Source organism: Alligator mississippiensis, chromosome 14 (genome assembly GCF_030867095.1).
Source record: "Alligator mississippiensis isolate rAllMis1 chromosome 14, rAllMis1, whole genome shotgun sequence".
Lineage (NCBI taxonomy): Eukaryota > Metazoa > Chordata > Crocodylia > Alligatoridae > Alligator > Alligator mississippiensis.
Window position 1 is genome coordinate 39,592,477 of NC_081837.1, and position 24,837 is coordinate 39,617,313.

General features: G+C 45.1%; 1 protein-coding gene across 6 annotated transcripts in view; it reads left to right on the forward strand.

Moving 5' to 3' along the window:
• Nucleotides 1-20,531, forward strand: part of ZC3H11A (zinc finger CCCH-type containing 11A) — a 29,589-nt gene extending 9,058 nt beyond the window's left edge. For 3 of the 6 annotated variants that reach the window (XM_059717378.1, XM_059717379.1, XM_059717380.1), the window contains 15 exons: nucleotides 344-463; nucleotides 1,350-1,473; nucleotides 2,891-3,094; nucleotides 3,849-4,013; nucleotides 5,449-5,529; nucleotides 6,335-6,445; nucleotides 7,325-7,408; nucleotides 8,495-8,590; nucleotides 9,082-9,147; nucleotides 9,755-10,255; nucleotides 11,439-11,518; nucleotides 12,227-12,542; nucleotides 16,873-17,042; nucleotides 17,339-17,406; nucleotides 18,242-20,531. In XM_059717378.1, coding sequence (XP_059573361.1) covers nucleotides 344-463; nucleotides 1,350-1,473; nucleotides 2,891-3,094; nucleotides 3,849-4,013; nucleotides 5,449-5,529; nucleotides 6,335-6,445; nucleotides 7,325-7,408; nucleotides 8,495-8,590; nucleotides 9,082-9,147; nucleotides 9,755-10,255; nucleotides 11,439-11,518; nucleotides 12,227-12,542; nucleotides 16,873-17,042; nucleotides 17,339-17,406; nucleotides 18,242-18,500 — 2,445 coding nt within the window. In that variant the 3' untranslated portion in view covers nucleotides 18,501-20,531. The remainder of the gene's footprint in view (nucleotides 1-343; nucleotides 464-1,349; nucleotides 1,474-2,890; nucleotides 3,095-3,848; nucleotides 4,014-5,448; nucleotides 5,530-6,334; nucleotides 6,446-7,324; nucleotides 7,409-8,494; nucleotides 8,591-9,081; nucleotides 9,148-9,754; nucleotides 10,256-11,438; nucleotides 11,519-12,226; nucleotides 12,543-16,872; nucleotides 17,043-17,338; nucleotides 17,407-18,241) is intronic. The other 3 variants (XM_059717381.1, XM_059717382.1, XM_059717383.1) reach the window with 3 other exon arrangements.
• The last annotated feature ends 4,306 nt before the right edge of the window (nucleotides 20,532-24,837 follow it).

Consider the following 24,837-nt stretch of genomic DNA (forward strand, 5'->3'; position numbering starts at 1 on the left):
ACAGTTCTTGATTTCTCATGTTATAAATGGAAGAAAAGAACTTGTAGCATCTTACCTATTTCTAATTGTTGGACTTTAAGCCAATGGTTTAAAATAATGCTGGAAAGCTGCAAATGTTTTCAGAGTTCATTATTTCTTCCTACTCCCTGAGACTTCATTTTGTGTTCTGTGCTCCATTTCTTCTTCACTCCTGACTTTCCATGTTTCCCACTCCTCCCCCACACTGAGACTGCTTTAGTGACTAACACCATTCCTTTCAGCCCCACTATAACAGCAGCTGTCCCTTTGTACACAAGTCTGTTCAGATGGAGCAGCTCATTTCCCTTTCCTCCATTGGTTGCAGGGGGACAGCTGTCCCTTCCGTCACTGTGAAGCTGCGTTGGGGAACGAGACCGTCTGCACGCTCTGGCAAGAAGGGCGCTGCTTCAGGAACATCTGCAGGTTTCGACACATGGAGATTGATGTAAGTGTGGGCTTTGCAAATACATCTTCAGGCAGTGCTTTCACCATGTGAGGCTCAGGAAACCTTTTAAAGTTTAACCTGTATTCCTGAGGTTAATTGTGCTGTGGTGGTCTTGTTCAGCAAGAGGGTCTGTGACGTACCAGTGTTGAGGAGTGGAAGAATGATTACGGTAATTCAAGAGAGTCCGACCGGTGTCAGCAGCAAGCAGGTCACTCTGGCAGCTCCTGACTTGTTCCGAATTGGAGCAGTTGAATCTTTCCTTGTTGCTGTAAATAGACTGAGTTCACTTTTGCATGTCAGTTCCCCCTGCCTTTGCCTGTTAAGAATAATGAAATGAAATTAAGGAAAACTGGCTGTTAGAAAAAAAAACTCCTTGCTGGGAGATCTACTCAACGTTGGAATAATCTTCTCAACAGAAACAGCAGCAGCCCCGCTGGTTAGTTACTTAAAATTGCTTTGGGGACAGTACTAGGGAATAAATCTGTACTGGCCCCTTGAATAGATGAGATGTAACTTTATGGGTCTCTTCCATCTCTGACTTTTCTGGAAATGCCTTCTTTTGTGGGAAACTATATATTAACCAAGAGCATGGAGAAAGGAAGGAGAAGGCATTTCATCTGTGGGATGGTAGAAGGCTACAAAGGAATTATTAATCCACAAAGAAATTATTAATCCACTGTTGATGCAAAGATTGTATATATATCTAGGCAGTGTATTGAGCAATTTTCTTAGTGATGTATTTGATTTGTACTGTACTGTGACAGTGTTGCATGGTGACGGTTCTATTCCATTTCTTGAATACTGTCAAGTAGATGGTTTTGCAGCTCTTTTTTTAAGAGAACTTTATTCCAAGGTGACTGCTTTTTTTTCCCCCCCTCTATTTTAGAAGAAACGCAGTGAGATTCCTTGTTATTGGGAGAACCAGCCAGGGGGCTGTCAGAAATTGAATTGTGCTTTCCATCACACCAAAGGACGCTTTGTCGATGGACTCTTCCTACCTCCAAGCAAAAGTGAGCCAATTGGATTTTTTTTTCTCCTCTAAGAAATCTTCCCTGGTTTAAAGTAACTCAAAGACTTGATGTCTTTTAGAGCCAACTTCCAGATTTTTACTTTCAAAAATATTTTGAAGCACTTCCGCTATTGGCAGAGGGTGGGGGCAGGGGAGGTAGCTCCACTGTTAACAATATATATAAAAATATGTGCTGCTCTTAAGGCTCTGAAAGGCCAAAAATATCCTTTCTCGTAATGGTCTAAAACTTGGCATGTTTAAAAATGAGTTCTGAGAATGTGACACCAAATTATTATCTTGCTGTAGTTCAAGCAAATGTTGACTCTCAGGGCCTTTGTACATGCCTTTTTTTTTGCCCTTTCTTGTGCTGCAGTGGTGTGACTGTTTGCACAAGCAGGTTTTACAGACACTTTAAAAGTCTTTGTGGTGCATTAAAGTAAAACTCCTGGACGTAGTTCAGTTTGGCTCGCTGCAAAGTAAAGTGTCATGTCCATGGATTTGTTGCATTCACTCAAAGATGTGTAATGAGCCTCTTTGCCCACCAGATGGTGCTGCAACTTTTTTGTAGTTCACCGCTTTGAATTGCTTTTGCTTTCAAATAGCTTCCGCTTTTTTTTTTCACTTGTGCGGTTTGCTGACTCCCTGCTTCCACAGCTGTGTGGCAGGACACAGGATGGGGTGTCCGAGGCCAGGGGGGCAGTGCTGGACCACTCTCCTGCGGCACCAGCCGGGGACTGGGCATAATTCGTTCAAAAACCTAGTGCGTGCAAACACTGATGTGATGCTCCAAAGCTTAATTTGTTTGAAAACCTAGTGCAATTAAACACGGATGCAACACTTCAAAATAAACAAGTTTAAATTTTATAAACCTATTTAATTTAATGAGAATTAAACCCCATGGTGTGTACAGGTGCCCTGAGACACTAAGTTCTGATTATATTGTTTTTCACATGAGTCAGTGTTTGAGATTTAAAATTTCAGTATTATTGGAACGTCAAGTGGAATCCTCATTCACAGCACGGGACCATAGGTGATTGTGGGTATGAGAGAAGGCACAACTGTGTGTGACTGGCAAGTTTACCCACTCCTTTAGCTGTCTCTCCTCTCTTTTGACAGTTCTTCTGTCAGTGTTTCAGGCTGCTGGCCTCTTGCTTCATCTTTCTCACTGGGTTAATCAGGAGCTTTGTGTGAAGCTAGTGTTCAGAGTGTCAGCAGCAGGCAGGACTAGAAAACCACAGTCAGGAAGGACTATAAATCCACACTTCTCATTCATTTAGCAAATCTATGCTAAATTTAAATCTCTCCTGTAACAGCCGATGAGAATTCAATGCGTCTTCAAGTTCTGTGCATGCCTTAGTATTAAATGAAGTCTTAGCTTTTAAAAAGGCAACTTACAGGTACCTCTACTTTTCTTCTAGCTGTGCTGCCAAGCACAACTGAGTCTGCAGAAGAGGAGGTGAAGGCAAACCAGATCTCGCTGCAGCAGAATAAACTGTCTGTCCAGTCTAACCCCTCCCCACAGCTGCGGGGGGTGATGAAAGTGGAAAACTCAGAAAATGTCCCCAGTCCCACGCATCCCCCGGTTGTAATCAATGCTGCAGATGATGATGAAGATGATGATGGTGAGCCTGTCTTAACTCTCCAAAGCAGATGTGTAGATCAACACCTAATTCACTAGGGTGTTCGACAGCTGATTATGAGACACGCAGCAGTCTGCCTGGTTAGACAACTGGTGGTTCTTCAGCTCCCCACAAGTTGTAGCCTCTAGGTGTAATACCAGAAATAAGATTAGTAATTCTCTTCTTACACCTAGTGAATTAACAAATGTGGAAACATGGAGGAAATTCCCTCCTCGACAGCTTTCTATCCCACAGGCAGTCCAGAAGATAGGGTGTCTAGTGACTAAGTCAGGAGACCTACATCATCTTTTGTCTTTTAAGTGCCAGGGTGTAAGTCGAGTAATACATTTAAGAAGGCATTTTTTGAATAGCCACTTTTTGCTGTCAGATGAATTGTTAGGTGATCAGCCTTTCTGAAAAGACCTTTGACTTTTCAAATTAAGCACCCAAAAAAGCATGGCCATTCTTGGAAATACTGGTCCTACCCGCTCACTACCTCTGTTTCATTATAATGGAAGTTATGCCTGCTTTGGTATCCCCTACATGGAAGGTGCTGCATGATCTGGTGTTTGAAGGCACAAGATTTGATATTCTATTTGTTTTGCAGTATCACTTAGGAATCCCAGCTAGGGACCAATACCCTATTGTGCTGGGCTCTCTACACAGTCCCTGCACTAATGAGCTACTACAGCCTTATTCAGTTCCATATGTTCACTGTGTAATCTACTTTTTCTATTCCCCCCCACCCCCACCTTAGATCAGCTTTCTGAAGAAGGAGACGAAGCTAAAACACCCATCCAGGAACCAGCTACAGAAACCCATGATGGATTACGGATCGTTTCCACTCGGAAATCCAGTGGTAATACAAAACAAGGTATTACAATACCTTATGTTGCAGGAGTTTCTGAAGGTCACAATCAGGGTGAGCACCATTGAGCTAGATGTTATATGAACATAATGACTGACTGACATTTTTGCAGCCTGACACAAGCTTTCATTGTAGCTGTTGCTTTATCTGCTTAGTAAGGTCACACCTGAGGTGCTGCACCAAAAAGTTGATCAGCTTTTGCTTTTCACATTCTTATTTCAAGCACTTTTGTCAACCTTGTGCAGTCCCAAAGATATTGAAAAAGAAAATGACCGTGACTTAAGCTGTATGTATCGGTAATCAGTGCTCAAGTGAAAGTTATCAGGATTTCAGTGGATGTGAACTGCTGCAGGAGCATGTGACTTGGCCCTAAGCCATCAGACCAGAAGACCTAAGATACTCTGGAACAGGAGTTCTCAATCCTTGGGCTGCAGCCCAGTGGCAGGCCGTGGCAGGTCAGCTGCCGGTCCGCAGCACAGCCAACTGCTGGACCGGAAGTGGCTGTGGACCGGGCCAGCCCACGGCCCCCCCAGAGCTGGGCGGAGAGGCTGCGGGACTGGCAAACCCCGGCCTCCCAGAGCCATGCGGAGAGGCCCTGGCTCCTTTTGCAGGGCCTGTGGCAGCGCAGAGTTTGGCCCACCTCCCTGCCCGGAGGGTGGGGGTAGTAGCCTTACCTGTCTGCCGGTAGGAAAGTCAGCTGCAGTTGGCTGTTACTACTGGGCTGGGCTGCAGCCACTTCTAGGCCACGGTTTGCCAGGCTGCGGCATAAAAACTTTGAGAACCCCTGCTCTAGAGTAACTCCTTTGACAACTTAGGAATTACTTCTGGTTTACACTAGGGGGAAAAAGAGTAGAAAAGCATACCCCATGTCTTTCCCTCTCAGCTTAATTGTTTTTATGTAGTGCTAGAGTTCTGCTTTGTTGGCAAGATATCACCAACGAACATTATTTTATTTATTTTTATTTTTTTAACGGAAGGGAGGCATTTTTATAACCATGCAAGTGATCTCTTCTGGCAGCTGGAGGAGTGTGCTATAAGTAACTCATGAAGCAGTGTATCATGGGACTGCACTAGGGTGAGAGTTGGAATTGGAAATGTACAGTTAAGTTAATTATTCCCATGACTTTTTACCTCCTCATCACCTTTGTGCATTCACTGGTTCAGAAAAGTGGCTGGGTGACCTAGGTAGAGTTAATTTTCTGGATTTTCCTCCATGCATTAAAAAGGGAATCTAATAGTATGCAAAGCTAAGAGCACAGTGAGACATTAAATATGTACCTCCTTGAAATCCAGCTTGTACCCAAGAAAGAGAGGGAGCAGGCAACCCATAAAATTGGCAAACTCCCTGGCTCTCAGCTTAATATTTTTCTTTGTGTCTCTTGCACTGACAGTCACTGAGGTCCCAAAATCATTCATTGAAAGACTTGTGTTCATAGACATGCCCCAGCTGCTTTTAAATGGTAACTTCATTTACAATCTGCATTTTCAGATGCCAATTTGAATTTTGGAATAAAAACACTTGAAGAAATCAAGCTGAAGAAAATGAAAGAAAAATCAAAGAAACCAAGTGGTGAGTTGCAATTCACTTCTTTCCCCCTGCTACATCTCTAATTAAATGTCATTCCTGCCTCAGCAAAGACTGAATTCTTTCTAGCATGGCAACAAAGCCGGCTTGCAGTTTTTGCCTGGGATAATCTGTATTTGCGTTCAGAAAAGGATTGTTATTTGAAAAGGGGCTTAAAATAGTCTCTGAGTATTAAAAATAGAGTCCAAATGGTACAAACTCTTCTTGCTCTCTGATTTGGACTGTTATATAGGTCAAAATAAGAAGAGTTTAAGTCTATGCTTTCATGTGCTTTTAACACTTTCCTGTGCATTTGTTTGTTTTCCTCTGGTGGTGTCCTGGGAGCTGACCGAGCATTGGCTAAGAAGGCTATTTTGTGCAATCCTTTGTGTTTGGTTTTTGTTTTTTTTTTGGGTGCCCTGTGCCTGAGCCCTTCCCATTGCAGGTGTTTCCACACACCCTCCTTTGCATGTTCAGCTCCTTGTATACAATGTTCCCTCTAAGCTGTGCAGTGTGCGCAGGCGCTCCTGGCAGCGTGGCATGAGAGCACCTGCACAGCCATACACGCCACACAGCTTAGAAGGAACACTGCTTGTATATACAACTTATATTTCACTGCACTGTGTAGTGCTTGTTGTGAATTTCAAGTGGAAATGCGAGAAAAATACCGTGTTTTATTTATATCCCCTGGTTGGTATGTATTTTGCAGGGACAAGGTAAATCCGGTTTCTTTTTGACTCGTGATAGTGGAGTTGCTTAACATTTCCTCTTAACGTGAATACTTGGTTAATACTTGGTTTACTCTGGACAGATGGCCCCTCTGGAGTCTCCAATCATCCACCTCAACCTCAGCCCATTCCAGGTCCTGAAAAAGAAAACGTACGCACGGTGGTCAGGACCGTGACCTTATCTACAAAGCAAGGTAACAAGGGTTCCCAAGACTACAGCACTAGAGCAGATTATCTGGCCTTTGCCCAGTGCCAGGTCTTGTAGTCAGGGCTTATTAGTCTGCTCCAGATGTTGCCAAAATGTGTTCAGATGCATGATCCTGCAAACAACTGAGTATGCATTTAGGGTGACTCACTTGTGGGTCCTATAGGAGTCCGTGGGACTGTGTTTATGTTCAGGTATCTGTAGCATCAGGACCTGTATTTGCACAGTAAGTTAAATACATTTGCAGAAAGAAATGAAAAGGTGCAGACAGGGGAGAACTGCAGGGATAGGGAGTTGATGAGAGGACAGTGCTATAGAAAAGGCCAGCATGAAATGTGGGGAGGGGAGGGGAAAGGTGACAGAGAGAGAAATGAATATGTTCCAAGCTGTGCAAAACCTGTATAGAAACAGAAACAGAGAAGCACTGCTATAGGGTAGTCAACATAGTAAACAAAATGCCTAGAGGATTAAAGGTGGGATGTGGTAATGGGCTTAATGAAGGGGATTTTCTTGCAAGAGTAAAATGAAATGTTGTTAATCCATCCTTTGTACTGGAGTTGCGTACTGGTGTCTATATCACTTCCTAATCTGCACAGCATGCAACACGCTTGTGAATTTGAAGCCTTCTCCCCACTTAACAATCATAATGGCAGAAAGCAAAAGTGAGGTCTCAGATGACTAGTTTATTTGATAAGTATGTTATAGTACACTTACTAGTAATTTTATAAATTGCACATATCAAAATAAAGTATGTTTTGAAATGCAGCATTCTAGCATTTTAGATTTCTGACTGAGGGGGAAAATTATCATGATTTTGAGTGGGTGCTTATGACATGTATACTAGTTATAGCATTTTCTAAATTTAAAGGAACGTCTTCCACTGTTCCAGGGGAGGAGCCAGTGATTCGATTGAGCCTTCCAGAGAGACTGGGAAAACGGAAACCCTGTTTTGGTGAGAACTTGGAGAAATACCACTAGCTAGAATCGGGCATTGTACAGGCTTCTGTCACACAGTTCTGCTAATGGCCTTCTGTCACAAACTGCCTCAGCCTTCAACCATCACTGCTCTAAGGCTTCACAGTTTCACTAATATGGTTCAGCTGTATCTTGTGACTGTGGTACTCTGAGACTGTAGCATACTCTACTTTATTCATTATATATCTTTTTTGGTTTTTTACAAGTATTGAGATTTTGTTTTAACATGTTCTGTTACCCAAATTTCCGTCTGTAAGTTTGTACAGCCCTGTATGAGGTTGGAAAGTAATTCCTACCGTCTCATGTTGACAGGTGGTTTAGCTCCAACCCAGAAGGGATTGGGTTAACTTATCTGGAAAATTGGTAACAAGGGGCTGAGACAGGGGAAGCTCTGAGGGAAGTTCTAGAAAGAGTCAGATATGAGGAAAGCGCTCTTGAGTTAAGCTTTTCTAGATTAAAAAAAGGATTTGAGCAGTGCTGTGTGTACGCTCTGTTTGGAGCAGAGTACACAGTCTATCGCCTTGCTTACTCTTTCCTAATTAACTTGGTGGCTTGATTCCTTGAATTTAGTAATTGTGAGATCAGGCTTTTTTATATGTTTATCTGAGTTTCAGTGCATTGAACATACATTTCCACCCATATTCACGCAGTATGTTTTTTGGTTGCCAACCCTCTAAAAGTGTCTGCTTTTCAGGGTGTATCGTAAAATAGCTTATGAAATGCATCGGTTTGAGAAGTGCCAACATAAAAATTCTCTTATGCTGAAACTGCAGAGTCAAAACAGATTTTTTTCCCCCACATATCCACTTCTCTTATGCTTACCTTCTGCTGCTTGATTTTCAAAACACTCTTCAGGCTCTGAGAAGTGCTGTACCATATAAATGCAGATTTATGCAGGAACTATAGCTTAGAAGTAGAAATAGCAAATGTTATTAGCAGTTGGAAAACAAATACAGAAAAATTATACTTGGGACTTAAAGTGCCAGCTAGCCTTTCAAAATTTAAAGTGCTCTTAAAATGTTCAGTTCATTGTTAGCTGTTTTTCTTTCCTTTATTCCATAAGCTGATGAAAGTGGGCCTTCACTGAAGCGTAGCCTTGCTGAAAGGCTGGGAAAAAAAATTAACTGTCTGGAGAACCCTGACAAAACACCTAAGAGAGGTACTTTTGCTCAACAAATCTTTGGGGTTGAATCACACTTCAGTTTTGTAGTTCCTTTTTGAGATATGGACAGACATGCATAATACATACAAAACACTTCAAATACTGTGTTTTTTTTAAATGCTTTTAATTTGTAGCACTCAAGATAAGTTACAGGTGTATACCTACTTCCCAACTGAAGCATCACTGTGAAGCACTTCAGAGTTTGTCCCTGTTGTACCCAGTATCAACTTGGGTATAGTTTGGGACAGTTTTGTTGCACTGTAACACTGTTGTCATCTGTACACTTAATTTTTTATAGTGTTCTAAAAGTGCTTTTGTAGAAAGTCCTATAAACAGTATGCCTGTCCATGCCCATACTTTGTTCAATGAAGCCTCAGGACAATTTTGAGTTCCCCAGATGTGAGAACCAATCTGCTTCTAGAGCCATGTAAATGCAAAGTCAGGGACTTTTATGTAGCCCCATTTGATGGCTTTCTGTTTTCTTTCAGTTCAAGTCCCTAAATCTCTTAAGGAGAGGCTGGGATTGCCAGCTGAGCAGACCAGTACAGAGACAGGTAATGTTTTTTAAAGTTTGCACTCCCTCTTTCTCCTCCCCTTCTAAGTGGATCTCTCTGTCAGTTGTACAAGTGAGAAGTTCAACAGGTGAATTGGGATTACAGCCCTGACATCTCTTGGCACACCCCGTTCCCTTTCCCTTAAGCATTGGGCCTCCTGTATTTGCAAATATAAGATTATCTCTCTTGGCAGCCAGCTTCTACCCCAGTTGTGCTTCATAATCATGTGCATGAGAAACTTGCTTGGGCACAAATGGAGTAGAACCTGGATGCCAGCAGTTGAGCAAGAAACACAAGTGAAGGGACAGGCTTTGGGGATGTAATGAATAGAAAGGCACAGATACTTAACTGTGTATGTGACTACTACCTCTGTATAGCCCTTATTGCAGTAATGAGGTGGTGTAAAGGAAAATGGTTCAAGTGCACTACCCTGTTTGATAGGCATGCTAAACCAAATTTGCTGGTGGCACTCACATGTATGTTGTATCATGGTTTCTTTTCTCTTCAGCACATTGAGAAATTTTGCGGAGACTTGAAGTGTTGGTTAATTTTGCACGCACAAGTCATTATTGTCTCTTTATTTGGGTTTATCCTCTCTTGATGATAGAGAGAGCTGCTAAACCAACAGGAGAGATCCATGTGAAAACGCTGGAGGAAATCCGTCTTGAGAAAGCCAACCAGAGACGGGGAGAACTTCAGATGAAACCCAAGACTGAAGGGCTCTGTAGAGCAAAAGATCCCAGCCCAGTGGTGAGACCCTCCCCAGCAGTTAGAATCAAAACCTTCTCTGAGGTCCTGGCTGAGAAGAAAAACAAGCCATCTGAGGAGGAGAAACCAAAAACCGAAGGCAGCCCTACCAAACCCAGGGCTGAGAGTGAGCCCAAGAAACAGGGCTTCTTAACTCCCGCTGTGCCCAGCAAAGGGCAGCAGGAAGAGGCAACAAGCAAAGCCAAGCCAATTGGGGAAGTGCGCATCAAAACACTGGAAGAGATCAAGCAGGAGAAAGCCCTGAGGATACAGCAGAGCGGAGAGAGTGTCCTAAGTACACCAGTCCAACCTGAGCCTGCTGCGTTAGGAAAGAGAGTGTTGCGCATCACAAAGTTGACAGGTAATCAAAATGCTTTGGTTTTCACTGGAGTGCAGCAGCTTCCTTTCATTTTCGGTATATTCAAGTGATTCAAAATCATCCAGCTTACTTCTAACATGCTTGCTACATTAGAAGAGCATGAAGGTTGCAGAATCGAAAGTTGGGAAGGTTGTCCATGTATTCACTTAGCCCTAGTATGTGCAGGTATGGTAGCATCTCATTTCAAGATCCATGTACCATATTTTCTGCAAAACTCTTGCCTCACTTGGTGAATAGACAGCCAGTTGATGCTATATATTGTCCTTTGCATTCAGTGCATGTGGCCCATGACTCCACTAAACTACTACATGCAACAATCATTTCTTCACGCATTTCTACAGTGCTGTCACCCTAATGTTGGAGCACCCGGCCAACATGAATGTTTATATCTTGATAACCTTTAGGCAAGATGGAGTATTATTTACATTTTACAGGCAGGGAAGCACAGAGAGGTTAAACCCAAAATGACTTACTAATTTTGGGTGTCCATCTTGACACCAGGAGCCTTACTGATTCAAGAATACCCAGTATTTTTGTTGTTTTTCATGCATTTAAAACAGTTTTTATGGCTGTTGGTTGCAGATGGGAGAAATAGGCACTTCTGTAAATCAGTCCCTGAATGTCTCATTGAAAAACACCCCCAAAATAAGGGGGTACGTGATTAATGGCCAGCTGTGAAGGTATTTGTTTGAAGTGATTTGGGCAGACAGGGCATATGATTTTCCAGGGTCTCATTCAACTTCAGCTACAAGATCATCCTTTATCCCTCTGCATCCCCTGCTGCATTCACTGCACACCTAATAAGCTGGGCTGTACCACAGCACTCATTCATGTGCTCTCCATCCCATGTAATGTGCAAAAACAGTCTTCCATTAAATAAAAAATTAAAAATGGGTCTGCATGGCTCATTCCTCGTGCTTGTCCAGCAGACAGTAAATGTTTCTGGTGTCCACAGGAGACCAAGCTGTGTTTTGTTTGTGGAATGTAGAGTGGAATAAAAGTTTTCAGAGCTTAAGATGTGGTCAAGTTCTCTTAGTCATCTTAATTGTTGAAGTTGACCCAGAAAACTAGAAACCAGTTGGGTAGAGGCTGCTCAGGTTGTGTTGTCACAGTCATTTGTGGTGTTATTGCTAACAATGTGGGGTTGGGATTTTTTGTTTTAAAGTACCTGGACGGGAAGAAAAGAAGGTGGTAGAATTGAGCAAGCCTTCTTCCAGAACTGGCCCAGCTGTTGAGGCTGCCCAGGTGAGTCCTTGGAGATTGTAGGACACATCGTGTGTCAAAAGGTGCTTTGGGTAACCTGACATTTTGGAGGTACTAGGCATGTATGACAAGCCCAGTGGGGATGTTTGTATACCTTTTCCTATTTCATAAATGTTGTAGCCTGGTGCAGGATCCTGTCACTTTTGATAGCATCTCAGGAAACCTTAACAAGTTCAAACTTCTTTACGGTTTTTGTCTCTTTATACCTAACATTAAAGAAGAGGCCCTTATGGCACTAGATTTATACCTCTTAGGTTAACATGGAGCAGTGCAGTGTTCTCTGCCACTTTATTCTTTCAGTTTTCAGTGGATTTTCATGGGTTTAGCTAAAGATTTGAATAGAAGCTAGGATTTTGACTGGAGTCAATCAGTCCAATGTCAAGGGAGGCCTTCATGGGCAGCCTAAGTGGTCTTTTAAAATCCTAACAGGATTGGAATAGATTGCAGCATGCTCTGCTCTGTTCAAGGGAATATCCATGGGCGATTTATAATCTCAGCGGGTTTCCCTGTCATTGAAAAGGTGGAGGTATCTATAGGCCTCTTTATATGAGAACAGTATACAGCTTGAGGACCTGTGAGATATTAATGTATTATACTGAGCAGAGTTCTTTGCAGAAGAATTGCTGAGCAGGTTTTCCCTATGAAATCTCTGGGTTTCTGCCTCATTTTGTTCCTCTGGTGTTTCTTTAGCCTTCAGACAGTAGTGCAAAGAATTCCAAAGTTCAGGTGAAGAGTTTTGAAGAGATCATGAAGGAGAAACGGCAACTGAAACAGGAGCAGGAGAAGCCTCCAGAAGGAGCTGCTGTGCCATCTCCTCAGGAAGAAGTGATCAATGAGAAAAGCCCAGCGGCTGGAAGTCCTGAGACTACAGTGACGCCAGTGATGACTCGTCGGTTTGCAAAGACGTCCGTGAGATCCCAAGAAGTAGCAACAGAAGGTCCGGGAACAGGTGATGCTGCACCACCTGCAAAACCTGTGGCTCAGCCTCTGGATCGAAAAGCTAAAGGTGAGCATTGCTTTTACAGGCCCTCCCAAACTGGGTCTTGACCGAGAGGCTGGCTTCATAGATTTCATAGATTTCATAGACATTAGGGCTGGAAGGGACCTCGGAAGATCATCGAGTCCAGCCCCCCGCCCAAAGGGCAGGACGTCAGCTGGGGTCATAGGATCCCAGCAAGATAAGCATCCAGTTTCATCTTGAAGGTGTTCAATGAAGGCGCTTGAACAACCTCCGGCGGCAGGCTGTTCCAGACCTTGGGGGCTCGGACAGTAAAGAAATTCTTCCTTATGTCCAGCCTGAAACGATCTTGTAGTAGTTTGTGACCATTCGTCCTCGTCATCCCTTGGGGCGCTCTGGTGAACAAACGTTCCCCTAGATACTGGTGATCACCCCTGATAAACTTGTAGGTGGCCATCAGATCACCCCGAGCCTGCGCTTTTCCAGGCTAAAGAGCCCCAGGGCTCTCAGCCTGTCATCGTAGGGTCTGCTTCCCTGACCCCTGATCATGCGCGTGGCTCTTCTCTGGGCTCTCTCAAGCTTCTCCACATCCTTTTTGAATTGTGGAGCCCAAAACTGGACGCAGTACTCCAGCTGCGGCCTCGCTAAGGCCGAGTACAGGGGGAGAATGACGTCCCGGGATTTGCTTGAGAAGCATCTATGGATGCAAGCCAGCGTTTTGGTCGCTTTACTAGCCGCAGCATCGCATTGCAGGCTCATGTTCATCTTGTGGTCAATGATGACCCCCAAGTCTCTTTCTTCCATAGTGCTAACCGACATAGCACTGCCGAGCCTATAAGGATGCTGCGGGTTTTTCTTCCCAAGGTGGAGAACCTTGCATTTATCAGCGTTGAACACCATCAGATTCTCGTCCGCCCACTTGCTGAGCCTGTCCAGGTCAGCCTGGATCACCCGCCTGTCTTCTGGCGTGGATGCTTTGCCCCAAAGTTTGGTGTCATCGGCGAACTTGGCCAGTCCGCTTCTGACTCCAGTGTCCACATCGTTAATGAAGATGTTGAACAGTATGGGTCCAAGGACAGAGCCCTGGGGGACCCCACTGGTCACAGGACACCACGATGAGTGACTTCCATCAATTACTACCCTCTGGGTCCGACCCCGGAGCCAATTTTCCAGCCAGTGGATCGTGGGGGACCCAAGGCGACAATTGGCCAGTTTCTCCAAGAGACGATCATGGGACACCAGATCGAAGGCTTTTTTGAAGTCAAGATATATGACATCAATCTCTTCTCCCTTGTCCAGGTGATAGGTCACCTGGTCGTAGAAGGAAATGAGATTGGTCAAGCAAGACCTACCCGCGACAAACCCGTGCTGGCTATCCCTTAAGATGTTGGCGTCGGCCAGTCCATTAAGGATGGCCTCCTTAATAAACTTTTCTAAGATCTTCCCCGGGATAGAAGTCAGGCTGATGGGCCTATAGTTAGCCGGATCCACTTTCCTCCCTTTCTTGAAGATAGGCACCACGTTGGCCTTCTTCCAGTCTTCGGGCACTACACCAGAGCGCCAAGAGTTTTCAAAGATCCGCGCTAGAGGCTGGGCTATGATGCTCGCCAGCTCCTTGAGTACCCTGGGGTGAAGATTGTCAGGGCCGGCTGACTTGAAGGTATCCAGCTTCTCAAGATGTTCCTTCACGAAGTCAGCATTAATGGAGGGCAGGGGATCACCCTCACCCGGACTTCCCGGCCCTGTAGCGGGCACGGGCGTCCCATGGGGCTGATGAAAGACCGACGCAAAGTACCTATTTAATAGGTTGGCTTTTTCCTGGGCGTCAGTTGTCATTTGCCCCATCTGGTTCAGCAGGGGTCCAACGTTGCCCCTGCTTTTCCTCTGGCTCCCCACATATCTGAAAAAGGACTTTTTATTGTCCTTGATGCTCAAAGCTAGCTGGAGTTCAGTTGCAGCCTTGGCTTTCCTGGTCTGCTCCCTACAGGACCGGACCAGTGCAGAATAATCCTCCTTGGAGGGGACTCCCATCCTCCATCCTTTGTAGGCCTTTCTTTTTAGCCTCAGGAGGTCTGCTAGGTCCCTGGAGAGCCAGGGGGGCTGCTGTGCCCTCTTGCTGCCTTTCCTCAGATGGAATAGACTTAGTTTGTGCATTGAGGATTGCTCCCTTGAGGAGCAACCACTCTTCTTGAACTCCCCTCTCCCTGCGGTCACGGTCCCTTAGGGCCTCACTGACAAGCCTCCTGAGCTTGTCAAAGTCGGCTTTCCTGAAGTCAAGGACTTGCGTGTTGCTGACCGACTTGCCAGCTTTTCGGCGGATGGTGAAGGTGATCAGCTCGTGGTCGCTGTCACCCAGCTTCCCATCGATCACTAGGTCGCCGACTAGGTCCTCCCCAGTAGCCAGCACCAGGTCGAGCAGCGCTTTGCCTCTCGTTGGCCCATAGACTTCTTGAGTCAGGTAGAGGTCATCCACGCACGAGAGGAAGCTCTGCGACCGCTCAGATTTTGCTGAGCGATCCTCCCACGAGATGTCTGGGTAATTGAAGTCACCCATGACAACCATGGTCCTGGAGCAAGCTGCCTCAGCCAGTTCCTGGGCAAACTCCTGGTCTAGCTCAGGACTTTGGGTGGGAGGTCTGTAGTAGACTCCCACCATTGTGTCCCCTGTGCCGTGTTCCCCACGGATTTTAACCCAGAGGGTCTCCAGCCGTCCACCCTGGTCGCCAATATCGGCTTGCAGGGACGCGTAGCTTTCCTTAACATAGAGAGCTACACCCCTGCCCCTTTTCTCTACACGATCCCTCCTGTACAGGGTATAGCCATCTATCCCCGTGGTCCAGTCATGGGTGGAGTCCCACCAGGTCTCCGTGATCCCTATGACATCGTAATTGTTTGCACTATTCCCCAAGCTCCTGGCATTTGTGTACAGGCAGGCAAGCGCCCCCTGGGGGGCTCCTTTCTTGCCCACAGATTTTACTGGGGCTGGGGCGGGCTCCCTTGAGTGCCATGATGCGCTGGCTTTGCAAGATTTGCTCAGCGGGCCAGCAGTGGCGGTCGTGCCCCCGTCCCCCAGCGGGCTTAGTTTAAAGCCCGGTGGAGCAGGTCAGCCAGTCTGGCTGAGAAGAGCCTCCTCCCTAGGGGAGAGAGGTGGAGACCATCTCTTCCCAGCAGCTCGCTGCCTCTCTCGCCAAAGAGTGGGCTGTGGTCATGAAAGCCAAAGCCTTTCTGACGACACCAGCGCCGCAGTCTTGCTTGATCTGTTTAGCAAAAAAGTCATTGGTTTGGACAGTACTGTCAGGGACAATGAATAAGGCCCTTTCTGAAGTGTCCTCACAATCAGACATAAGACACCACCCCAAGTTCTGCCCAGTGTGTGTGTGTGTGTGTGTGTGTGTGTGTGTGTGTGTGCGCGCGCGTGTTAATTCATTTGACACAAACAGCAGCCTCATCTTAGGCCAAACCAGGCAGAAGCCAAAGGAAATCTCAGGTAATGCACATCAATCTACACTTGCAATAATTGTCTCGGCCACTGGCACAAGTAGAAAGGGAAACTTATATGCCCCTACTCTGTGCGCCTGCATATTACCAGTGGTGCTAACCAGATCTTTCCCCACAGTTCTAAAACGCCTGAAATGTAAAATAAATCAACTAGAAAATGACCTCCCATTTGTGACTTCTGGATGCAAAGTATAACTTCCTAGAAATGTGTTTTCATTGCTTAGGACTTCTGCACACTCTTCAGTCTTTCTTTCACTCGTGATTGGTGTATGGATTCATCCCAGGTTATCTAGTGCTCTTGTACAGTTTTTGTTCCACCCTGAAGGTGGCTAAGCCTGTGTGTGAAGACATTTCTAAATATGAGACACTAGAAGAGTAAGTAGGCTGCTAAGTATTGCTCCCTCAGTTTGGATGGTAAGTGTGCATTGTCAGGATGCCTTGTGTCCAAATGATAAAACACATTTACCAAGTCATCTTAATCCTTGTACATACCATCTTTATTTTGGTGTTTGGTACTGGTTTTATCAATCACCATTGTGTGAGGTCTGCAGAGCTTAATTGTCCCAGCATCTTCTAATCTAAACCCTACATAAGGAATGATGTGGTAATGCCTATTCCCATCTCCACTAAGGCCTGGTTTGGTTAATGCTTTTAGCCTTTGCCTTTGCGTGAGCTGTATATGCATCTATCAAAGATTGCTTTAAATCAATACTCTGGTGAGGCCTACACTGACTAAATGCATTTGTATGTGTCCCCCCCACCCCCAACAAAAGTTTGCGGGGGTGAGGGGGAAGGCTAGGGAGTGCTGTGCTAAAGGAGCAAGGAGACTTCTTCAATCCTGGTAAGTTATCACTTTCTCTTTCTGTTTTTTATGATCCAGCCAAACCTAAGGTGAATGTGAAGCCATCATCTGTGAAAACAGTCTCCCCTGCAAAGCAGGGCCTGAAACGGAAGGCGGTTGAGAGTCACCCCTCTGCTGTCGCAGCTGTGAAACCACTGAGCACTTCCAACAATGACTTGAAGGAGCCTGAAGCTAAAAAAGCAGCTGTGGTAAGGAAACTGGCCATAGCTGCTGGACAGCTTCCAGCAAAACCAAATGCAAGCATTTAAATTTGCCCCCAAGATAACAGAGAAACCACTGAGGCATTTTGTAGGCAGCTCTTTTTCCCTTTGAGTCTCTTCCCCATGCTCTGAAATGCTTTTGCTGCACTTTCCTCTGCCTTAGATTAGTTGGGTGACCACTTTTTTATTTTGAATATCCTTGCTTAAATGCCTACTTGTTGAAACAAAGAGTATACTGGAAATGAAAATGTGTGCGCCTTAACTTGCATCTTGCTTCTTTCCAGGCTGCTGCTTCAGCCCCAACAGAAGATAATCTGGTCACTATACCCGAGAAGGAAAAATCCAAAGACAGGTAATGACTATAACTTGCTCCTATTTTTGCAAGTAAGGTAATTATTGCTTGGAAACTTCAGTGTTTCTTTTCTGTCTGGGAGGATGAGAATTTGAGTCTGTTGCTGTTAGGAAATATCTATTAAGTGCCAAAAGTCTCTTTCTGATTGTTTTCAAGGCAATTTTGCTAACACCTATGAGTTGGAGTAGCTTCCAAGGGGATTATTTTCTCATTCCTTTGAGGCCCTGAAAGAGTTGAGGGTAGAAGTAGGGAAGGGTGAAGCTAAGGGAAATATTTTTCTGCTGGCTTCTCAAACGTAGGCTGGGGAAGTTTCCCCTCCACCACGGTGCGGGGACTGTATTCTCTGTGACCAAATGCCCATTTTGGCAAAAAGCCGAGAAAGAGGAGACGAGTGGTAGATGAAGAAAGTAAAGGAGACCTGAGTGCAACAAACTTTTGCCATTCGTTTCTGTTAGGGCTGATTTTAATAAACTACTGTCAGCTTTCTGTTCTCAGGAGTACTATATTCAATCGGGCGTGTGCAGGGTCGAACAAGTATGTAGCTGGTATCTGCTTTAACAAGCAGAATTTTAACCATTGGTGCTTTTATAGTCAGCTGAGTAAGTGAATGAAAACTGTAATTGGAAGTGGGATGCTTGCAGATCTAGGAAGAGGATTTGTTTCGTTCTCTTAGCCAGGCTGAAGTCCCCAGACTGATATTGTGATCTTATGCACTTAATAGGAATCCTCAAAGACATGGGGATGGTGTTAACAATGCACTCTTGAAGGTGTTGGGTGTGTGCGCAGTTGGTGGGGTGTATATTTGATATATTAATGCATTTTTCCTCTCCCCAAGCTCTGAATTACGTACTGGAAGTCAAGCAACCTCTGCAGCACAGTCAGAGATGTCAAGCCCGACGTCATCGCAGGCAGCGGTGAAGACCCGCAGGCTCAGCTCTGCAGCAGCAGGGAGAACATCTTTATCTGTTGAAGATGATTTTGAGAAACTCATTTGGGAAATCTCAGGAGGCAAACTGGAAGCAGAAATTGATCTGGATCCAGGGAAGGATGAGGATGACCTCCTGCTGGAACTGTCTGAAATGATTGACAGCTGAACCAGATTCCTATTTAAAAAAAAACAAAAAAAAAAACTTTATTTTGTCAGATACCCAAGATGACCCTTTTCTAGCTGAGGCTTTGCAACAAGTCTTAAAGCACACTTAAACCGGTAGAAGTCTCTTTTTCGATTGGCAGTATCTTCACTCAACTGTTCTGAATTCCCCTGCTGGTCAGAGTCAAGATCCTGTGCACCCACTGTATTGCTACTATACGAAGCCACCTTCAATACTGTGAGGATGAAGCTGTTGACTGTTTCAAGTCAAAAAGTTCCAGGGCCCCATCTACAAACCCTGGTGGTGTCAAATTGTTCCAGTGACTCAGTGATGCTGTGAGGTTTAAACATAAACGGCTTCTTATTTCTCAGCCAAGTGTGCAAAACTCAACGTTGGGTGTGTTTTTTCGGAGCTTTCCTTTGCTTTCTGTTGTCTTGGACACTTGATAGTCAAAGCCTGGAGTTGTCAACTCTTGAGTTTTAGTTCTGTGCTTACCATTTCCGTTTTAATGTTTTAGGGCAAATTAATAAGAATTTTGGGGAGGAGAACAATAATTACTACAGTACTTTGGACCAAACATGCTGCCAAGGGGCGTGGGGTTAGTCTATCCAGCCTTACTTCACTTATCAGGGACAATACAGTATCTGTGTGAAAAGCAGAGCTGCACAGTACAGCAAGACTGCCCCTCTCCCTTCTGATTGTACTGTAGCAAAGCTTGGCATTTGTGGTGCTTTTTGCTGACGGGAAGAAGGTCCTGGGGTGAGCAGTGGGGGACCCCCTCTCGTGGTCTGCAGTAAATAAATAAACAAAAAATTTGGTCTAAGTGCCTCATGGTTCCAAGAATCAATACACTATTCTGCTGATCTTTCCTAATTTGGAAAGTCCTCAGTGGCTAGGACTGATGGGGAGAATGGTAACTTTCAGCTTTATTTGAATCCCAGCTGGCTATGTGCTAGTCTGATTTGCGAATACTCTGTTGGCATTGAACCAACACCAAGCATGTGCCAAGTTTGGGCAAATCTTGGAACACAGTATTGCTGCAGTTACTAAACTGTGCCCCCACCTTTAAATGTCTCCCTTCTGTCCCCTCCCTCCACCCCTAGAGGCCTGAACTAATTATTTTGAAAATACCCCATGTAGGATCATGGTGGTGGGAAGGTGGTAGAAATACTAACCTTTTGCACTTGACTGTCCATTGCCTGAAGGTCCTACATGGACTCTTGCGCTGCCCCTAGAAGTGAATGGTTGTGATTAGGGTGTATTGTGTACCCTACCACCTATGTTCGCTTTCAACGTCAGATTTTTTTTTTTTTTTTTTACTATACCTTTCAACATACTCTAGTCCCTTCCTACCTGGATTTGTGGAGCTGTGGATGTGTTCAGGTTTTTGCTGCTGGCAGGAAAAAAAAAAAAAAAAAAGGTGTTTTAATTGTACTGTAAATATTTTGTTTTTGGAAGAAAACACACGCACTCTTTGATAATCCACTGTGATGTCTTAGCTCCTTAGAGGGAAGGTTTGAACCAAAAATGCATTTTAAATGAAAATAAGGCCACTCTGAAGGAACCATTTTAGTTCTAGGAGGATCACCACGCAGGAAGCTTCACCCAAAGGAAGCTGGAAAGCGATGACCCTCCACCCTGCTGAAGGACTTCAGTGAGATTTCTGTCAGCTCTGGTGCTTGTGCACAAGACGGAAGTGACTTTCAGAGATATTACATGAGAGACTGTGGTGTGAAAGACTTTCCCCAGTGCTTCTTCATGTCCCCTTGTGTTTTAAGCAAAAAGCAGACTTCTGTTCCATCGTCACTTTTCTTCGCTTCCTCCTCTGGGTGAGAGAAGCCCTGTCTGCCAAGGCAGGGCCCGCACGCGTGCTCGTTCCTGTAAATACTTTTATTCTTTCAGTTGACACTTCTGTTTGTATTCTATTTAATGCATTGTATTCAACGTAGTCTGGATCATACATCTTCACCATTAGTTGACCTGTTTGACACGATGGAAGTTACTTGTGTTTTTAAATAAAGCTGATGTAGAAAATCTTGGGAGATGCCTTCCCTCTGTCTGGGGAAAGGAGGAAGGTGGGGGTGGTAGGTACACGTAGCCATGTCTTTGTGTTTTTGGAGGCAAGAGAGGGTGGGAGGGACGAACAACCAAGTGTTTTGGTTTCTATAACCAAGGATCTGTGATGCTTCTGTCCTGTCTCAGGGTTCCATTCTAGGTGACAACTCTGCGGACCACCATCCTGGCAACTCTGTTGCCGAAGGCAATCCTGAAGGGGGGACTTTGGCTGGTCCATGGTTGAACTGCAAAACCTCGTGGAGCTTTGGAATGCCGAGGCCGTCGGCTGGACCTGGTCCTGGCCATGGCCTGGTGAGGGGACTGCAGGTCCTTGACCACCCTGGGCAATAGTGATCTTCACCTGCTGGATTTCATTACCCAACGCAGGGCATCAAGGGCTCACACCAAGGCTAAAGCCCTTGACTTCAAAAGGGCTAACTTCAATGAGCTTAGGAGACTAGTGGGGGAGGCACTGAGGGCCCAGAAGGTAGAGGAGATGGGAGCCCATGAGGGATGGTCATACCTTTAGGGGGCGATCCTCCAGGCCCAAAGGGTAACAGTCCCTGAGAGAAGCAAGGGGGGGTAAGAGTGCTCAGAAACCCCCTTGGCTCAGCAAGGGCATTCAGCAATGCCTGAGGACTAAAAGGGGGGTGTACAACCAGTGGAAGGGAGGAGATATCACCAAGGAGGAGTACTCCTCCTCGGCTCATGAGTGTAGGAGGGCTATTAGGAAGGCTAAGGCAGAGATGGAACTCAGGCTAGCGTCCAGGATTAAGGACAACAAAAAGTCCTTTTTCAAGTACATTGGAAGCAAGAAGAGGGCACCAGGCAATGTAGGGCCTCTGCAAGACGCAAACGGTAAGCCTGTGGCTACACCAGACAACAAAGCTGATATCTTTAACAGTTTCTTTGTCTTGTTTTCTTGAACAGGGACCGGGATATCCCACCTACCAGAGGTAGGGACAATCTTGGGGATAGCTCTATCAGGTCTTCAGTCAGTGCAGATGTAGTTAGGGATCTTCTGGAAGGGCTAAACATTTTTAAATCTGCAGGTCCAGATGCCCTCCCCCCAAGGGTGTTGCAGGAGCTGGCAGGGGTCATTGCGGAGCCCTTGGCCCAGCTGTATGAGCATTCGTGGTCATCTGGCCAGGTGCCAGGGGATTGGAAACTGGCTCATGTGGTCCCAATTTTCAAGAAGGGGAGGAAGGAGGACCCAAGTAACTATAGGCCTACAAGCCTCACCTCGGTGCTCGGGAAGATCTTGGAGAGAATCGTCAAGGAGCAGATCTGTGGGGGGCCTGCAGGGGAGATCATGCTCAGGGTCAATCAGCATGGGTTCATCAAAGGCAGGTCCTGCCTAACCAACCTGATTGCCTTTTATGACCAAGTAACTAAACCCTTGGATGATGGTGTTGCCGTGGACGTAGCCTTTCTAGACTTTAAGAAGGCCTTTGACACTGTCTCTCCCCCCATCCTCATCAATAAATTAAGCGACCGTGGCATTGATGCCTGCACAGTTGGATGGGTAAAAAATTGGCTGATGGGGCGCACCCAGAGAGTAGTGGTGGACGGGTTGTACTCAACCTGGCGAGATGTGAGCAGTGGGGTACCCCAGGGCTCGGTCCTCGGGCCCGCACTGTTTAACATCTTCATCAGCGACTTGGACGAGGGGCTGGAAAGCACGCTGTCCAAATTTGCTGATGACACTAAGATGTGAGGCGAGGTGGACACACTTGAAGGGAGAGAGAGGCTGCAACTAGATTTAGACAGACTACAAAAGTGGGCAGATGAGAATAGGATGGGGTTCAACGTAGACAAATGCAGGGTGCTGCACCTGGGGAGAAGGAATCCACAGCACACATACAGGCCAGGGAGTTCCCCTCTCGAAAGCACAGAGGCGGAAAGGGATCTTGGAGTCATTATTGATTCCAAGGTGAACATGAGCCGCCAATGCCAGACCGCAGCCAGCAAGGCCAGCCATACCTTGTTGTGCATCCAAAGATGCATCTCAAGCCGGTCCAGAGAGGTGATCATCCCCTCTATGCGACTTTGGTCAGGCCACAGTTGGAGTACTGCGTCCAGTACTGGGCGCCGCACTTCAAAAGGGATGTGGCCAGCCTGGAGAGGGTTCAGAGGAGGGCCACCCACTTGGTGGGAGGGCAGCAGGACAGGCCCTACAAGGAGAGACTGAAGGACCTGAACCTGTTCAGCCTCAGCAAGAGCAGGCTGAGGGGGACCTGGTGCCTGCCTACAAGCTCATCAAGGGGGATCAACAGCAAACAGGCAGAGCTCTTTTCTCCCCAGCACCACCTGGGGTGACGAGGAACAATGGTCATAAGCTGATGGAGAATAGGTTTAGGTTCGAGATCAGAAGGCAATATTTTACAGTTAGGGTGGCCAAAATCTGGAACCAACTTCTCAGGGAAGTGGTCCTCACCCCTACCTTGGGCAAATTCAAGAGGAGGTTGGACGATCACCTGTCTGGGGTCTTGTGAACCCAGCATTCATTCCTGCGTGTGGCAGGGGGTCAGGCTAGATGATCTGTTCAGGTCCCTCCTCACCCTAGCTACTATGAAACTATGAATTTGTCTGATCTATTTTCCGTAAGCCTATGTTGACTGGCATTAATTGTATTGCCCTCCTTCAATTTGTTAGTAATCATGTCCCATATTAGCTGTTCTGGTATTTTGCCCAGGAATGGTGTCATGGTGGTAGGCTTATAGCTACAAGAGTCCTCTTGTTTATCTTGTTTAAATATTGCCATGAGCTTTCTTCAGTTATTCTGGCATTGCCTCAATGTTCCAAGACTTGTTGAAAATCATCTTTAACCCCAAAGAGATCCTTGGCCAACTCTTACGAACTCTCAAATGCACATTATTTTACATAAACATGATCAACTTTTAGCAGCAGCAGTTTGGCATCCTCCTGAGATACTTTATGTGGCAAGTATTTCAACATCGCTGTAAGATCTTTGCAAAAAAATAAAAATTTTCATTGCAAGCTTTGGGCTGCCAAGAGGAATTTTCCATCTATTGACTCCTCTGTGAAATATGAACTTTCATTTCTACCCAGGAAAACTATTATAACCTTTTCTCCAATGCCTGATGGCGGGTGTTTGTGCCCAAAAGCTTGCAATTAAATAATTTTTTTTTGCAAAAATCTTGTTGGTCTAATAAAAGATATCATCTCTACTATGAGTCCTGATTGCCTATAAGATGTTGGGCATCCTGTAGGAGTATTCAACATCACTATAGGAATATTGGAGCATGAGACACCTCCTGGGTCATTGAATCCAATCCCAAATGTCATGGATAACAATGTAGAATCCCATTTATTTATGTATCAAGCGCTACCTTAAAATGAATTGATTCTGTTCTAAAATCATCCTCGTTTCAGTATCTCTATTTACTTTCAGAATGGAAATGACCTTTGTCATAAAGTTGTTATATATATTGCCAAAAATACAACAGAATTATTTGTTGAATATTCTATCTCTACTATGTGATTACTGATCGTTCTAACATGTCCATATTACAGTAAGTCAATATGATAGGATTTTTTTTCTTGTTGATATACTTTTTAAAACTCCAAATTTGTGAGCCTTGAGTTTCTCTTTTTGTAGTTTTTTTTGCTTCCCTAACCAATTTCCTGACTACTTTGTTTCTAACATATTCGTGGCTACTAACTTAGTGGCTGCCAAATTCCCATTTCTTTGTGTATTTGTTAAATATATATTTTACTGCAGCTTGTACTTGCAAGCTAAGTCTAACCTGTTTCTAGCCATCATGGTCTCTCTTGACTGTGGGACGATGACTTTGGGCACCTTCTACAATATCCTTAGACAGGTGCTGATTATCATTTAGATTTGTCTGTTTTAGTTCTTTCACAAAATTGATTCAGCTCTTAACTGTATTTGATGATGTGAAACTGGCCATTTTAAAGCACCTTGTTAACTATATTACTGGGTTGGACTTGCTCTGTTGGCACGTGACAAATGTAATCAAGTCCTGACCACCTGTACATAACTAAGTTTTAGTTCTGACATCAGGTTCTCTTATCTGTCACTGTAAAGGCTGATACAGACTCCCTTCCTGTTGGAGGAACACTTGATGAGTTAGCAAATTCTAACCTGCAGTTTTTAGAAGTTTTAGTGTTGGCAGCTTGAAAGTCCCAGTATGTCACTCACTGAAATCCGCAGAATAGTCAGTTTTTTTCCCCTTCATGTTATAGACAAGGGTTTAGAGGAGCTAGTTCTGTTTTTTAATAGGTTTTGCTGTTCTGTAAC